At 38.0% G+C, this 18,245-nt stretch overlaps 2 protein-coding genes across 2 annotated transcripts; both read left to right on the top strand.

Annotated features, from left to right (window-relative positions):
* The first annotated feature begins 602 nt into the window (after positions 1 to 602).
* On the top strand, positions 603 to 6,007 carry thap7 (THAP domain containing 7). The gene is made up of 5 exons (XM_039680616.2): positions 603 to 714; positions 1,462 to 1,541; positions 2,017 to 2,172; positions 2,300 to 2,428; positions 4,211 to 6,007. The coding sequence occupies exons 2-5, from the start codon at positions 1,462 to 1,464 to the stop codon at positions 5,634 to 5,636; spliced, it is 1,791 nt and encodes a 596-aa protein (XP_039536550.2). The 5' UTR covers positions 603 to 714; the 3' UTR covers positions 5,637 to 6,007.
* A 2,704-nt stretch (positions 6,008 to 8,711) lies between these two features.
* On the top strand, positions 8,712 to 11,076 carry LOC120485100 (Ras-related and estrogen-regulated growth inhibitor-like protein). Its single transcript, XM_039680625.2, has 4 exons — positions 8,712 to 8,898; positions 8,982 to 9,035; positions 9,147 to 9,223; positions 9,508 to 11,076. The coding sequence occupies exons 1-4, from the start codon at positions 8,784 to 8,786 to the stop codon at positions 9,922 to 9,924; spliced, it is 663 nt and encodes a 220-aa protein (XP_039536559.2). The 5' UTR covers positions 8,712 to 8,783; the 3' UTR covers positions 9,925 to 11,076.
* Positions 11,077 to 18,245: the final 7,169 nt, after the last annotated feature.

The raw sequence follows: 18,245 nt of genomic DNA, 5'->3' as shown, positions 1-18,245 counted from the left end.
TAAATTATCAGCAAATTTTTTTTTTTTTTAAGTGAACTACTGCCAAAAACTATGGGCTGCTATATGCACACATAAATTCTGCATTTGACGCAAGGAAGCTCGTCCATTTAAATTAAATTTTTTTAAATTATTAAAGCGGAGGAACACCGAGGAAAACGGGATTATGGCAGAATCTTCAAAATTTACTGTACTCCCGTCTTTGAAATGAAACGTACATACGTTTAGATGTAATTTTATATATAGTTATGTTTATTTATAATTTTAAAAAGAAGCAAAAACACAACGAGGGGTGTCTGTTTTATCTGTTTTTGTAAATATCGTCTCTTTAGTATAACCATGGAGTATAAAATTCAATATAAATTCTCGGTTTTGCATTGTAGTCTACGATCGGCGGAAGTTATCGAGCATCCTTTTACACCTTCACTGGAAATAACGCCCAATAGAGCCCATTGCCAGTAAACTCAGTGATGGTGAATCTTTTGTGAGACTTATTTTCAAAATACAAATAGTCTCTAATAAAAGTGCAAAGTGTGGCTTTTGAATCTCAGGCTTTTTCTTTTCTTTTTTTTAAAGCGAACTACTCCTTTAAAAATGCAAACCTCGTAACGTCAGAGTAACACAAAGCTATGATTGGCTGCTGCTGAAAGGCGGGTCTAATCTACAGCGCCTAGGAAGAAGAAGACGGCCATCTGCGTGAGGTCGCAGGCCTTTGTGGTGAGTTTAAAGGATGGTTTTAAAGGCAGAAATTGCTGAGAATATTCTTTGCTAGAAAAGCAGGACGCATTTGTATTCAGTAGTCTGGGTTCATTTTGTTTTCAAATGAGCAACATGTCAGCTGCTGACTTAAGTATCGACTGTTTTAGCAGCATGCTAGCTATGTAGTTGCCTAAAGACAACACTGCAGCCCCAAACACATCACATACGTGAGCTGACATCAAGTCACACTGATACGGGCGATCGGTAGCCGATAGTCGGCTGCTTAAAAAACTGTTACAACCGAACAGTTTACGATATTAGGGCCTTTTATCGCCATATTAACTGGCATACAATTTTAAGAAATTCAAAACAGGAAAACGTGTTAATTCTGAAAATCTCAAATAAATGATAAAATTACTGATGAATATGATGCATGCATAATTATTTTTTATTTATATAGTCTTTCCTTTTTCAATTATTAGCTATTATTTGTGTTATCATTATTATTATTATTATGATGTGCATTAAGTTTTATATTATTTTTAACCTGTATTCTGAGTCTGATTTTGTTTGTTTTCTATTTCTATTTTTTTATTTATTTTATTTCCATTTAACCACATCTTATTTGCAGGTAGTTAGATCTGATCTCGTTTAATTAAATATAATTTAATCTAGATCATTAAAAGCTATTAGGTAAATGTGTGTGATTAAAAAAAAGGTGAAAGATGCCAGTACCTTAATTTTTATTTTTTTATTTTTTTTTAGATGCCCAGACACTGTTCTGCTGTAGGTTGCAAGTCAAGAGACACAAAAGACGTCCGGAAATCTGGAATCACTTTTCACAGGTGCATATAAATGTTTCCGAATCAGTAGTGGCCATGTTGAAGAACAGACTCAATGTTTTATTATCTGAATTCAGACCTTTTTCTTACTTCTGTTCATGTCCTAACAGAACAGACCCAGCTGAACAACTACTGTAGAACATGTTTATATTATTTACACTGACATTATGCATTAAAAAGCTGATGCATTAATTATGCATTTTAAAAATGATAATTACAATAGAATGTATATGTGATCTACAGTTTGATGGTTTAAGCACTGCCATGCCTCCTGAATCAAAATATGCAACATTTTGGTCGGCTCAAGAGAAACGATAATGATTAATGTCTGCCTCCTAGTGATCAGTTCACTGAACTACATGAGATTGTTAATAATAATTTGTTTTGTCTGTTGAACAAGAGTGTAAAAGAATATGTCTCAGTAGCAGTTGCTCAGTTATCTTAACTTGTCAATATTGTTCATGATTACATTTTCCAGGTTGCCAAAGAAAGGAAACCCTCGCCGCACAACTTGGATTATCAACTCTCATCGCAAAGGCCCTGAGGGAAAAGGCCAGTGGGACCCTCAGAGTGGTTTCATCTACTTCTGCTCTAAACACTTCACCCCTGATAGCTTTGAACTCTCTGGAGTCAGGTCTGCTGCTTATTAAACTCGTAACTTTTCATAGAAGCAACGACCCAAAAAACTTTACGTTTAATTATTCTGCTATTAGAAGATGAGAAAATAATGTTGAAACCTCCTTTTTCTTTTCTTTTTTTAGTGGCTATCGCAGACTGAAGGATGATGCGATTCCCACTGTATTTGAAATTCAGCCTCATGAAAGAGGCACTGCTGGGAAATGTGCAACAAAACGGAGAGGTAGACCTCGAAAGGTGGATAAAGGGATCAGGTATCTTACCTAAAACTTAAACAACAACAAAAAAACTCTTTTTATTGTGCTATAGTGAACTCTGACCCTATGTATGACGTAGGATGTTGGAGTAGCGTAAGCTTAGGTGAGAGCAGACGCCTCTCGCGGTTCAAACAAACAGGGCTGGGCAACAATCTCAAGCTCTCTTGAAAAATACTCTTTTTAGACTTCTAATTCGTGACTGGTGTTTTGTTTTGCTCCATCCTCTGCGCTTCTGCGTTCGTTGATACATCACTTTACCGGAAGCTAGTGATTATATTTTTTAAAGTTATAAATATGGATAATTTTCTTACAAAAACACAAGTTTTTAATATATACTGCAATACAGATTGGTTTTACTGTAATGTGTTATTCGATATTCAATGTACAAAATGCAACTTCATCATTACAAATGTGTAGTTGCAAAAAAAACCAAACTAATATTGTTAAATATTAAGACAAATTAAAATAACTGTTTTCTATTTTAATATATTTTAAAAATATAACTTATTCCTGTGATCAAAGCTGAATTTTCAGTTGATCCTTCAGAAATCATGCGGATAATTCGATGCTCAGAAAACATTCATTATTATCATCAATGTTAAAAACAGTTGTGTACGATTTATTTTTTTCAGGATTCTTTGATGAATCGAAAGTTCAAAAGACAATAGAGTGCCGAAGTTACGACGTCACTGTAGGCCAAAACGCGGAAGCGAGCACTCCCGGTTCCCTCGCTCTAAAGCCTATGGGATTTTTGAATGGGTTTTTGCTAAATCGCCTGAGATAAGGACTGTGGTGAACAAAGCCTCTAAATATTTTCATGTTTTGATCTATGACATAGAACACACAGTTATAACCTGCTCGAGGTTTTTTAAACTTTATTGTGTCTGCTTGTCTTTTTTAAAAACTTTATATAGGCTTCAAAATGTATACATTTTGGTTTAACCTGTAAAGATTATCTTGACAGACAAAACGTGAAAGGGTCACAGATCTTATTTTTTGCGATTTTCCAAAAGTCTATGGGGAAAATGCATAGCTTTTCTGCAAATGGGTTACTTCGACCGAGGGAACCCATGCGACGCTAACTTTCGAGTTGTCCTACAAAGTGATGTCATTATAGACCCCTTTTGCGCCGACGTCACAGTTCCGTCACGGCGCTAGCTGGACGCAAAACAAAGTGAAAACTGGAGGCGGCTAATACAAACCAGCACAGATTCGGCTACATAATAAGGAGCTTAAATTATTGTCACTATTATTAAATGTCATCTTGCGTTGTTTGGTGCAAGAATTGATGAAAAATGAATATGCTGTATCTGGAATTTTTATTTCTAGAAAATATTCACATCATTAAAATCGCACCATAATGTCACTCTTTACGTTCGAGTTGTCGTCGGACCATATAGGCATCTAAAGATTTATTTGTTTCTTTTTACGATCGGTTTCTCTATAAGGTAGGTGTAGAAGTCAGGCCACTCAACCGAGGTAACGTAACGTTAATCCTGTCAGATCATCCATGCATTGAGTGAGCGTGTAGGCGGCTACGGGTCGGCCAATCTGGTTCCGTCCGTTAAAAATAATCGCGGTCCTGGACACTGAGGGCCCTTAAACATTAAGATAAAATCGGATTTTCTCCAGTCATCGTTAAAAAAACAAGCTAACTAGCGGCCAGAGGGATCGTTCTGCCTCCACCTAAGCTCCGCCCACAAAAAAACGTCACCATGTTTACCAACTGTAAAAGGAATTATCAAATTACATCTAAATCTGTACTTAACTTCTTTTCAGTGGCAAGAACTCCAATGATAATGACGGATCAGAAAGCCACGAGATCTTCAACAACGAGACTGAGGTGCTAAAAGTAGCAGATGACGAGTGTGAAAAAGGCGACGGGGAGGATAATCATGAGCATCCTCGTTCATCCGAGACGTTATTAGATGAACAACCTCCTGACCCCTGTTCTCCTCAACCCTCTCCACGTCCACCGTCTCCATCCTGCTACATGAAGCGCCTCCCCCCGCCTCCTGGCTTTTACTTGCCCAAAGAGCACAACTACGCTCAGTTGTGCCCTCTAGTGTGGCGAAAGCGCTATGACAAAGCAATCGACAGCTTGGAAAAAGCGCTGCGTCTTCTGAGTGCCGCCCGCCGGCGGGAGAACCGCCTACGCCACGCGCTGCTGCGCCTCAGAGAGAACCGACTGAGGAGTACCCTGTCCCGCTCAAAAGACGGGGTGAAAGGGAAGGAGGCCCGAGGAGGTAGGTTTTCAAGCTGGGCCGCTCAAAAGGGACAAGGGACGAAGGTGGAGAGAGGTTGCAATCTTGAGGGATTGGAGGAGAGTGCAACTGATGAAATGGATCTTCTCGCCGAGGGATGGAACGGACAGGGACAGGCGAGGCCAAAAGTCACAGCGGAGGAAGACGAAGGGTGCTGTTTTTATTGCGGAAGAGACAATGAAGGAAATAAAATAAGTGGGTACAAAGATGAGGTTCAAGGATCTCAGGCGAGACATAAACCTAAAAGAATCCAGGAAGTCAAAAGGAAAGCAAAGGTGTTTAAAGAGCAAAAGCCAGAGAAATCTAGGACCGACGTGTCGCCCGTGGAGCAGCAAAGCTACTACTTGTATTTCTGCGAGAGCACAGAGAATGAGGACGCAATGCAGATGGTCACCATGGAATTGCAACCGCATCAGTTGAGCAACGAGGACGAAGCGTCTCTCGAGCTCCATGATAATGCAGAAGCAATCCAGGAACTCGCTCTACTTCACCCACAGACTGACATATCACAATACTCCGCAACAATACAGGAAACTTCTTCAGCATTCCAGCTACAGCAAATCCAAGTGCTTCAGCCGCATCAACAACTTCTTCTCCCCGACCTCGGCACGAAGGAAAAGAGCGAGGTGGAGATCCAGCAGGGAGAGGGACAGCAGTTTTTCTGGGTACAGGAAAAGACAGACGATCATGTGCTACTGATGCCAGTTGTTGCTGAAACGGGGGAAACGAACAGAGTCGAGGTCGAGACTAATTTGGATGGATCTCAGTCAAAGGCCTCTGAAGAAAGGGATGGAGTGACTGTGAAGTGTGATTCCATGATACTGACGTCTACGGGGTGGGAAAACGGACAGCTCACGCACCAGTCGGACCATGTCAGGGAGAGACTGAAGGAACATTTAGAGGGCTTTCAGCTTCAGCTTAGCAGCGAGTTTATCGACTGATGCGTCTCTGTTGTTATAGTACTATCTAATGGTTTTATTCTCCACTTTCAGAACATGCAGACGGCTAAGATGCATGAAAGACATCATTTTGGCAGAATATTGATTAATAGACTTTTAATACATTCGTTCAATAAAACTCTTTGGCTTCTAAAATGTGTATTTTGGGAATTGTGTTGTATCAGAGCCTGTCTAACGGAGAGCCTTGGCACTTCCTATTAGCCCTATTGTGTGTCATCTTGGTTGCAGTTCCATTAGAATTCCACTGGAGGTGATCGCGGGCGAGAGCAGAATGAATGGGAGTCTATGGGGCTAAACGGCTAAATGTGTCTCTTTCACCTGCTTGTCGTTAAATAAACAGATTTTATTGTTGATTCCGCAAGTTCAATATAGATTATAGGCCAAAAGTCAAATGAACGAGTACTTATGTCCTTTTGATTTCTTACAGGTTAGGCTGTTGTTGGCCGGAGCACGCTAGCATTCTGCTATTGTTTGACGTCATCACCGTTTTGAACGGATTTTTAGAACAGATAATTGAACTTACAAATGCAATTTTCAGCTGAGTGTATTTTCTTAGCCCTCCCTTTTGAGTGCAACTTTAAAATTAGTTGACAAAAAATTACATCCTGAGAAAAGTGGATTTCTGGGGGTGAAACGCCGTTGACTCCCATTCATTCTGCACTCGACCGCGAGCGCCCCCGCATGGACAGAGACGTGTTACTGCAGCCAGTCCAGAAACCGGAAGTAACCAGCCAGTGCCAATTCTCTTCAATTAGACATTCTCTGGTAGTAGTAATACAGATAAATGATTTTTTTTCCTGACATGTTCAAAAAGGCCAAAATTACAGGTAAAAGCTAAAAAAAACTTGGGAACTAATTTGAGTTCAAGTTTGAAACCACTCCATTATTCTTCCTGTTTATACAGTATGCATTCATACCCATGAACATCCATTATGTAGGTTTTGAAACCATTGTTTGTTCCCTGTACTATAATGATCAAGTTTTGCTTTCATAAAGTATAGGAAAAATAAGTGCAATTTTTTTTTTACTTTACGTTTTATATGTAAAATTATCGCAGTCACTTCAAAAATATTTTGCACAACTATTTTCACCATTGATAATATATTTTTTTCTTGCGCATCAAATTGGAAAAATATTTCACTGTTTTGATAAAAAAAAAAATGCAGCATTGGTGAGAATGGGTGACTTGAATCTTACCAATTCTAAACTTGTGAATGGTAATGTAAATATCTTAATAGCCTAAATATTTTGTCATTGACAATGTCATCTTTGGCCTATACTAAAGCAGACTTACTTGTCAGGTTTGTGTTTAAAGCAAAAACCCTAGCTAATTTTGTTAATCAATAAAAAAGAGAGGGGCTGAAATTAAGTTGCTTCTATCATTCAATTGACATGTTTTTCTGAAGTGAACTGAATTTCCATTTGCAATGTGTTTGTTACTTTCTCACTCAGATACTGAACATTTACAAATTACCTCAGATTATAATAAAACCCATCTTCTCTCTCTGCCCAGTTCAACATCTCAGCACCCAGCTTTAAAATTTAAACACTCCATTATATTATTATAACAAGCATAAATCTCAGTTAAACAGTATTAGGCTGTAGTCCAAACAATCTGGTCGTATATGATAGGCTTTTTTAGTTGAGTTGTTTGATATCAAGTAGGCTTGATTCTGTTTTACTGTGAATACTGTCCATTCCCAGTTGCTGAATAAAGGAGATAAAACATATCTATTTTACTGCAGGCGCATATTGCACTTAACCGTGGGGTCAATTTAAATGCAACAATTGTCAACATTACCATAATGGTCCCTATTACCATAATGTGAATTTCCACTCATTACAACTCAAAAACTCACTTGCACTATAGGCTAATGTATTTTAGACCAATTTAGATTTAGTATGATTTTAAATGTATCCATTTTGTATCCTGTTGTAACCATTTCTAAAATGTGCTTGATTCCCCGTCATTTGTTTATGTGACCACCAGGAGGCGTGTTTCTAATCTAACTGAAGGAGAAATGTTCGCATATAGCCTACCACTTGGCGTCGCTCTTCAACAAGAGTTGATGTAAGAAAAATGGACACAGAGTTTGCAGATAAACTATGACAGCATTCATAGTATGCTTACAGCAATGAGGTTTAGGCAGGATCTGAACAATGGAATTTAAAGAAAAGTGTCATTTATCGGCTAATGAAGGCCATGGTGGCAGTTACAAGGCAAGTTGGAGAACTGTATTGTCATGAAAAAGCGTTTGCCATGGCAGATCAAGAAGGGCCATATGTCTGTGTTGTATTGCTAATTGAATGTAGTCGTAATTAGTTGCTAAAGATGATCTCATTTAGAAGCATTTGCAATTCATAGCCGAATTTGCTGGATTGGTGTCATGCCTTGACAAGAGCCTCAGTTGCTACTTACAATGTAATTATGTTGCTGAAATAATATGATGAACCCCGAGTTAACAATAATTTATGTTATTCACCAATCAATGTAGCCTACACTCTAAAAAATGCTGGGTTGTTTTAACCCAATTTTGGGTCAAATATGGACAAACCCGAAATGTTGGGTTAAAAATGTAATGTAAAAATTTAACCCAACGGCTGGGTTAGTCCATATTTGACCCAAAGTTGGGTTAAAACAACCCAGCATTTTTTAGAGTGTATTAGGCTATTGTTGATTAAAAAAAAAAAACCCTTCCATATGATATGCATGAAGGGCAAGTTCTTTTTTTTTTAGAGTTTGATTTATTATTTAATGATTTGACCATTTGAGCTAATGTTTTGAGACTTTTTTTTTAGCATTTTAATTTTAATTTGAATTGTGTTAGGGAAAAAACTTCCATAACTTCACAATGTATTCGATAAAAATGTTTTATTCATTTTTTTAATACCGAAACTCTAAAATTGCCCACCTGAAAATAATGTTTTCCCGTGTTGTGCGTAGAGAAAATGTATTCTTCTAAATTACAGACAAAAACAACAGACGCTCTTCGCTCTGATTGGTCAGTCTAGTGAGGAAGCCCCGCCCAGGCATCTTGAGTCTATTTAAACACGCGTTCTAAAGCGCTTCAAAATACGCTCAACACCTGCTCACTGTAGGACTCTACCGACAGCCTGTACTACCTACCAATGGTTGTTCAAGTGAAATCACGCATTCGCCACAGCAGCAAAACCATGGAAGGCAACCAGCAGAAAGTGGAGGCCAACATTTTGTTACTTGGAGCTGAGAACGTTGGAAAATCTGGTAAGTTCTGCACCGACATTGCCAGTACCTTAATTTACAGTCTGAATTACGGCTCTAACAATCTTTATGTGTATTATTCACAGCGCTCACCGTGCGCTTTCTAACGAGGCGGTTCATTGGAGAATATGGAGATATAGGTAAGCATAAAGGCTATTCTCATCATCACTCTCTTGTCTTGATCCCCATTGTAATGTGCAGTAAAATATCCTTCGTTTTGCCTAACTTTTTCATTTCTTTCTCTTTTACAGAATCAATATACAGCCATACTGACAAGATCGACGGGCGTGATATTTGTTTCAACATATGGGACTCGCTTTGCCACCAGGTAAGCATCGTTTTGCCAATTCCAAAGAATGATTGAAAGTTTTTTGCACGGCAGTAGTAGTATGGCAAGCCCTTTTAACATTTATTCCTTAAAGCCATCTACTATCTAGATATACGTTCTATTAAATAAATCAATTGTAGCTATCAGTTGAGATGTATAGCATATAACAAGACTAGCTTAATAAATGACTAATTAGTACCTTTTGAGGATAGTAACTAATCTTTTAAAGCTGAAATCTGTACCATCAAAGTGAATAGAATTAATGGATAAATATCTTGTTCCAGAATGGTGAGGAGTCGGGATACATTAGCGACAGACAGCTGCAGTGGACAGATGGATATATCCTTGTTTACAGCATCTGTGACCGCGCCAGCTTCAATGTGGTGCGGCAACAAGTGCAGTGCATACGGCAAGCCAAGCAAAAACTGGCCAGCGCAGCTCAGATCATCATTGTGGGGAATAAGAGAGACCTCCAGCACCGACGTACGGTGTCAAGTGAGGAGGGCCGGCTGCTGGCGCTCTCGGCGGACTGTGGGTTTTTTGAGGTCTCCGCTGCGGAGACGTACCATGGTGTGCTGATGGTGTTTCACGAACTGTTTGAGCTCATCCGCGAAGCGAGGGCGCTCAAGAAGGGCAACGCAGGCTTCAAGGGTATCGTGAGGAGCATGTCGGCCGTATTTGGAAGGAAGCGGACTGAATAGTTTCACGTCTTTAAAGCGTGGAAGAATCATTGATTTTTCCCTTTATGAAATCCATATTGGAACAAAGACTCATTATTGATCTCAACTAGATTTTTGCAAGTTGACAATCTTAGGGGCCGTTCACACTGTGTTCTGACTGCTGTTTTTGGTTGGCCTACGTATGGACAGACATCTTTGGCCATTATGTTACTGTTTTTTTTGCCACCTCACACCATGAGCATCACTTAAAGGGATACTCCACTTTTTTTTTTTGGAAATAGGCTCATTTTACCACTCCCCCAGAGTTAAACAGTCGAGTTTTACCGTTTTCGAATCCATTCAGCCGATTTTTTGATATTTAGAAGAATATCAGTAACCAGACAGTTTCTGGTCTCATTGACTTCCATAGTATATTTTTTTCCTACTATGGAAGTCAATGAGACCAGAAACTGTCTGGTTACTGATATTCTTCTAAATATCAGAAAATCGGCTGAATGGATTTGAAAACGGTAAAACTCAACAGTGGTAAAATGAGCCTATTTCCAAAAAAAGTGGAGGATCCCTTTAGGGAGCGTCAAGTTAAAAGTAGTTCAACAACAAAAATTCTCTAGACCCCTCATGTTTTATTGCTTCGTTCGGTTTTTGAAGGGAGAAACGTGTCTTGTGTGAAAGGCCCCAAATTCCTGAATGTTCAAGTTAGATTTACATATAAGAATGGTTTTAGGTCCCATTGCTCCCACTGTATTTATAAAAAAAAAAAAAAAAGACAGTTCTCTCCTACGTCTAACATTTTTACTGTAGCTAATAAGTGCAATTGTTGGCTCAATGCTTCTTAGCCCCTATGCAATTAAATGAGACGGGTTGTAAAATGTGGCCTCCAACACAAGACTGTGTAGCATATATTGTTTTATTGCAAGTCCATGCATAATGGTTAAAGTGCTAAAAGTTTAATTTTTTCGTCATATAAATTGATGCTAATTGAATGAACTTTCAAGATTATGCCCACTTTTACCATGGTTGATCCTTAACTGTTTTGATGTATTTTTAAGTCTGTTTCATTCGATGCATTGGTGTTGCTAACTGTCAAACACACAGATGATTGTAGCTATATATTGCAAGTGTAAAACCATTATGCTAATATTGTTTTATAATAAAACATGACAAATATTTGAATTCTGTTGCTTTTTGGGGTATAGTTACGACACAATGTGCTGTTCCATTAAATAAGCATGTGTTTTTGCATCTTGCCAAATGTAAAACCAATAGCAGTGATGTTTGCTTGTGTCTTAAACTGGCGAATGGCTTCTGCTTCCAGCTAATAATCACTATTCAGACTATTGACATTTACATCCTTAATATATTATTTCAAGATTGTGTTGCTGGACAATGTCTATGCTCAATAGATAAACAGCACAAACATTTCAGATGTTACTGGTATCCACTAGCAAAAATCCTGTAAAAATGGACCTCGTGTTTGAAATGCGTCTTGTAGACTAAATGAGGACTGCCACTCAATCTGCTTGTAAAGACCACATGCTGTGAGTTTTATTCATATTAATATTATTACACTTACTATAGCTGACCAAATATGCACTGTATGTTTTTCACCTGTTACATGAGGTTTTTTTTTCACATTATGTGAATGACTTGGGGTATAAAATGAAGGATTAAAGAAATGAAACTACAAAACTTAAATTACACTGCAAGCCCGAAATTGAACAACTCATTATTTCTTCGCACCCCTTCATTCTGAAAGTAACGCTGTTGTGTCCCAAGTTCAGAAACCTGAGCATCACATGTTCATTCATTCACATGAAGGAAAGCTCAGATCACATGTAAGGCCCATTGATGGCAGTTATAGGGGACTTTACTGTTCCTACACAAAAATATAACTAATCAACTCAACACATTGGTAATGACAATAAAAATTAGTGCAATGAAAATTCATATTATATATACCAGACGTGGCCAATGTATTGAACAGACAGACGCTAGAGGTTGCGGTCTTTGGCCTCCTTGTTAGAGCGCCTGACTCTCATGCTGGAGACCTGGGTTCGAGTCCCGCTCGGAGCGAGACGAGTAGGACCCGGGTGGAGGGGTTACACATGATTGTTGGTGCCAGACGGGTCGGTCTGAGTATTTCACAATCTGCTCAGTTACTGGGTTTTTCACGCACAACCATTTCTAGGGTTTACAATGAATGGTGTTAAAAGGGAAAAACGTCCAGCGAAAATGCCTTGTCGATGCTCGAGGTCAGAGGAGAATGGGCCGACTGATTCAAGCTGATAGATGAACAACTTTGACTGAAATAACCACTCGTTACAACCGAGGTATGCAGCAAAGCATTTGTGAAGCCACAACACGCACAACCTTGAGGCGGATGGGCTACAACAGCAGAAGACCCCACCGGGTACCACTCATCTCCACTACAAATAGGAAAAAGAGGCGACAATTTGCAAGAGCTCATCAAAATTGGACAGTTGAAGACTGGAAAAATGAGTCTCGATTTCTGTTGAGACGTTCAGATGGTAGAGTCAGAATTTGGTGTAAACAGAATGAGGTCATGGATCCATCATGCCTTTTACCACTGTGCAGGCTGGTGGTGGTGGTGTAATGGTGTGGGGGATGTTTTCTTGGCACACTTTAGGCCCCAATTGGGCATATTTTAAAAATGCCACGGCCTACCTGAGCATTGTTTCTGACCATGTCCATCCCTTTATGGCCACCATGTCCCCATCCTCTAATGGCTACTTCCAGCACCATGTCACAAAGCTTGAATCATTTCAAATTGGTTTCTTGAACATGACAATGGGTTCACTGTACTAAAACGGCCCCCACAGTCACCAGATCTCAACCCAATAGAGCATCTTTGGGATGTGGTGGAACGGGAGCTTCGTGCCCTGGATGTGCATCCCACAAATCTCCATCAACTGCAAGATGCTATCCTATCAATATGGGCCAACATTTCTAAAGAATGCTTTCAGCACCTTGTTGAGTCAATGCCACGTAGAATTAAACTAGTTCTGAAGGCAAAAGTGCGTCAAACACAGTATTAGTATGGTGTTATATGTTCTATATATATGTGTGTGTGTGTGTGAGTGTGTGAAACCTAAAGCATAAATGCACATTTTCTACATTTAAAAGGCTTTGAGGAGGCAAAAAGAACCAATTTGTTTGTCCACGCTTAAGAAAAAACAATTCGTAATAGTGAATGACACTATGACTATATCAATTGAAGAAAAGGGAAAAGAAAGAAAGGGAAGCTGGGTCTTTCTGAGATTGCTCCCCTCTAGCCCAGTGGGCGCTTTGCGGGGGAGCTGATTGATACTGTGAAAGCTGTTGCTATGAGCACCACAATAACCCTCGTCAGTGATAATGACATCACTAACACAGACGTGTCTCCATCCATAGTACGCCTCAGTGACACACCAGCCTGAAGTCCTCCTACAACCATGTGTACGCTAACGTTTACAAGCATACGCATGAATATTCACAGTGTGCCATAGGGCATCATTTTCTGGCATACAGTATATTTTATCATGCTTTCACAACAGAGGCAACAATAAAGAGGGTCTTTCTCAGGAAATGATGCCATTATTTAACATTTCCTCATTTCATTTGAAAAGGTTACCTCTGAGCTTTCAGGAAATCATATTTTCTGACCTAAAAACACAAAGCGTCAAGACTGTAAGCATCTTAAACATTGTGAGTCCACATCTGGGGCTTTTTTTTCCCTATCAGCATTATTAAACTATTATTTCTGGTTCAAAATATGTGGCAAGAAATTAAAATCCATCAAATCTTATTTAAATGCATATAATAGATCTATAGATCTAATCTATAGATTATAACTCATCCATGCATGTGTTTCCGTAAGAAATGTTAAATAAAAATGTAATTGTTCAATTAACAATAGACTGCTCTTTGGTAACATATGCAGTGCATTGGTCCACTTAAAACGTCCTCAAACGACTACAACCTACAACATTTTGTTTTCAGTAATCCGTTACACTCAGGTGTCAGTTCATTTTTAAAACCTTTAACTACCGTAAAGAAACCCCATCTCAGTCTGTTTTGGAATTCACATTCATAAAAGGAGAATATATAACAGCAAATGCTGATCATATTACCCTTTTACTCAATCGCACATCCCAGCAAACACAGAACGTTCCCCTAACGTTCCTGAATGGTCCCATGAGGTTATTTTTTTGGGGACCAACACTGTAAAAAAAATATTTTCAGGATTTGTTATCACAACATGTTTTCTTTTGTCAAATCAACTTAATAATAATTTATTTAGTTGAGATAACTTATTATTTTGAGTTTCTGATGATTCAATTAATCTCCTTCATTGTATTAACTCACTTTTTCCAGTTCAATCAACTTAAAATTTTAAGGCAACCCAGGTTACTTACTTTTTTAAGTTAAACCAACAATATTTTTTTACAGTGTAGTAATCACAACATTTTTTCTTTTGTCAAATCAACTTAAATAATTTATTTAGTTCAGATAACATATAATTGAGTTTCTGATGATTAAATTAATCTCCTTCATTGTATTAACTCACTTTTTCCAGTTCAATCAACTTAAAATTTTAAGGCAACCAAATTACTTACTTTTTTAAGTTAAACCAACAATATTTTTTACAGTGAAACAAGAACGTTATAGGAACGTTCCATGTAGGTTATTTTTAGGTTCCATTTTTATAACGTGAGGAGAATGTTCCGGGAACGTTCCCTTAACCTTAAGGGAAAGTTTCTACGTTCTGGGAACCAAAAACTAACATTCCCAAAACCTAAATTTGTTTGCTGGGATTTTAACTGGAAAAAAAAAATAGTTATTCATGAATTTTCTTATTCAAAACTTTTTTTCGCCAATCTTTCACCAATTCCAAGAAAGAGGAATGTAAGAGAAATATATGTTTTAAATAACATTTTTCAATAAAAGCAAAATCTAGATTCTCCCATTTAAATGCAGATATACAAATTGATTGATAATGTCAGTGCACATTCATAGCCTGTGTTCATAGCCATGTTTGGCATTTAAACTGATAAAATCTCTAAAATCTCTCTCTCTAACGTAGAAAAGCCCCGATATCAAGGCCATGTCTGCATCCTCGTTTGCCCTCGTGCGAGATAAAAACATCTCAAGGTTCCCGACCATGGAGGCAGGCGAACAATGAAGATGTCTCTTCAACTCTATCTGTCTGTCTCTCTCTCTCACTTTGTCCTTTTGCTGCTCTCCCTAATTTCATTTTAAGAGATAAAGAGTGCCTTCGGGCTTTTGGTGGTCTAGTGCCTCAGTGCACGGTGAGTCAGGGACATGAGGGATTGTGGGAACAGACAGGCTCTGAACACTGCGTACATGTAGGATCCTGTACGTACGGATGAAGAACACGGAGTCAAGGGCTCTTCAGGATGGAAGTGTGCTTGAATAAAGCTCAACTGCTACTGCGTATGTGGAGTTAGAGCTTGTCACCATTTATCAGAGGAAGATTCAGGGTGCGTGCACACTTGTAGTTCGGTTCTCTTGGTTTTTTGGTCCAGACCAAACAAGATACATAACAAAAAATAGCTTTTATGACATTTATTTTGCGACGGAACATCTAAAACATTGGTGTGTGATGGGCTAAATCCGCTTGTTGTTTGTGTGCAACTATAATAGTAGATTTACCAGCTTCTAAAATGTGTTAAGGAGTCAACAAAGGAGTCATTACTTTACGGAGAGTTCTACGATCTGAATAAACATCATTGCATGAACATCTAAAATGCTAAATTAACAATAAATAAACAATGCACAATGTAAAATAGTACAGTTGTATAAATCGAATCAAACCTGTCCCCTACACAATGAGCAGAGATAATAATACACTGTAAAAAAATATTGTTGATTTAACTTTAAAAAAGTAAGTAACCTGGTTGATTGAAGTTGATTGAACTGGAAAAAGTGAGTTAATACAATGAAGGAAATTGATTTAATCATCAGAAACTCAAAATAATAAGTTATCTGAACTAAATAAATCATTAGTAGAAAAAAATGTTGCGATAACAAATCTTGAAAATATTATTTTTTTTGTACAGTGTAAGATTATGATTTGGTGGTTTCATTGAAGATGGGCTGAAGAAACTGCCATGCTCAGATTAACTACAACAGAAGGATGTAGAAAATACGTGTGCAGTGCATATATTGGATTTGAAAGGTTTGATTTAATAAGAGAGATGAGATGGTAGAGTAATTTGCGCGATGGCATTACAATGAGGCCTGATTACTGGATATTGTGCTTCGTTGTAAAATGTCGGATGTCCGCTCTCCATCTTATTCCTTAGTCTTCTAATCAGACATATCTGCATTTCAGCTCATTATAAACTCATGTGCAATTCTCAACATGGACTAGTGTGACTGTGCTGCTCTCTTGCATTATGTCATGTTCGTTGTGTCCTTCCTTCCATTAAAGCATTGGTTTAAACTGGTTTTGAACGTCTGCAATAAAACCTCCAACAGTCGGTCCCTTCATCCTTCATTGTGGTTTAAGAGTCTCTAGAAACATCATGTGCATAATTTCCTTTAAAGGCTAATGAATAAGCAAATTAGGATGCGTTTGAAATGTTTAAAGGAGAGATGAGGGGGTGGCATTCATTTAGCTTTTTGGGTGCTTCTAAGAAAAAGGGTTTGCAGGTTTTGCTCTACTTAAAAAAATCATAAAATCAATCAGTTCAAGATTGCATGAACTGAGATTTTAACTAGCTATATATACAGTTTATTTGAAGTATTATTATAAGTATCAAGTGACAAGGTCAAGTATGGTAATCCATACTCAGAATTCATCCTCTGCATTTAACCCATCCAAGTTAGGAGTAGTGAGTAGCGAACAAACACACACACACACACACACACACACACACACACACACACACGGAGCAGTGTGCCATTTTTCACCCGCAACCTTCAAGTTATTGTTCTGACACTCTAACTATAGTCCATGAATGCATATATATATATATACACAGCTAAATGCATTTAATATCAAATTAAATGGCAATTAACGTAAAATTAATGTACGAAAACATTGCATTAATTTTAAAGTATATTATTTCTATTGTAATTACTATTTTTAAAAGTATTCTATTTTCACAGGGTTAAGCTATAATTAGGGGGGGTAAAACACATAATCCATAACTCCAGTAACAATGGTATGCAATGGGAATTAGACCAGTACTAAGTGCTGGCTACAGTCAAGTGTTTGTTTTCTACCGTTCCTAAGTGTTTTTAGGGTCACTGCCCTGATGTAGACCTATGACCTTTGACAGACACATAACTTTATGATGCTGGGTTTAACTTTGTGCTTTAAAAAGCTTTAGTAATGATTTCATGATTCCATAGGCCTATTCAATGCAAAATACTGCAGACCACAAAATAATGCAGACCACAGTTAAAATATCTGCACCGTTTCTAAATTAGTGATATTTAGAAGTCATAAAATACGTATTTGGGGAGTGGAAACCTGGTCCTAGTTCTATAAGATGCTAAATGAGAATTTAGCCCTGACCTTTGACTCCAAGTGGGGGGCATATGCATGTAAACCTTTTTCACCTTAGCCTTATGGTCATCGCATCCCCTACATACATGGACTCACAGGAATGTGATAGGAATTTTGACGAAAGCTGACCAAATCAAAGGTTCCTGTTATGAGTCACATCACTGGAGTGCCATTAGCAGGATGTATGTGGGCTTTTTGCTTTGTAGTGGAAAATTACTGAAACTGTGTAACTCATTAACATCCACCAGGGTAGTGTGCAATGGACTGGTATTGCTCAGGAAACAAGTTTTAAAACAAGTTTTTAAACAAGTTTTAAACAGGTAAAGTAAAATGAGATTATTGGATACAGAGCTTTATAGCAATGCAGGTCAATTCAAAACATGACTGAGGTGATCAGGAAATAGAAATATATTTAGGGTCCAATAACAAAGCCTCTGAAGTCTTCAGCTCAAAGCCATGGTAAACCACCGAAGTACATTGTGTTAATGTTGTTTCAGCTATAAATCTTGCCCTCCTGAGAGTGTAATGGACCTCAAGCAGCGAAAACTAATGATTAAACTCCATGCTAAATCCTTGGGAATGTAACAGTCAATATGCAAACACAACACAATAACTAGGAAAAAGTCAGATTAATTATCATTTTGAGAAAAACATTCTGGGTTTAGAACAATCTAACATGCTGTGAAATTTCACTAGACTTATTTTGCCATCCTTCGTTTTATAAAAAAAATAAAATAAAATAATGCTATTGATGTATTGGATCTGAAACATTCTTTTACGGTCTTAAAGGAGTAGTTCACTTTTA

This window comes from Pimephales promelas, chromosome 18 (genome assembly GCF_988280905.1).
Source record: "Pimephales promelas chromosome 18, fPimPro1.hap1.1, whole genome shotgun sequence".
Classification (NCBI taxonomy): domain Eukaryota; kingdom Metazoa; phylum Chordata; class Actinopteri; order Cypriniformes; family Leuciscidae; genus Pimephales; species Pimephales promelas.
This window is presented reverse-complemented; position numbering and strand designations above follow the sequence as displayed.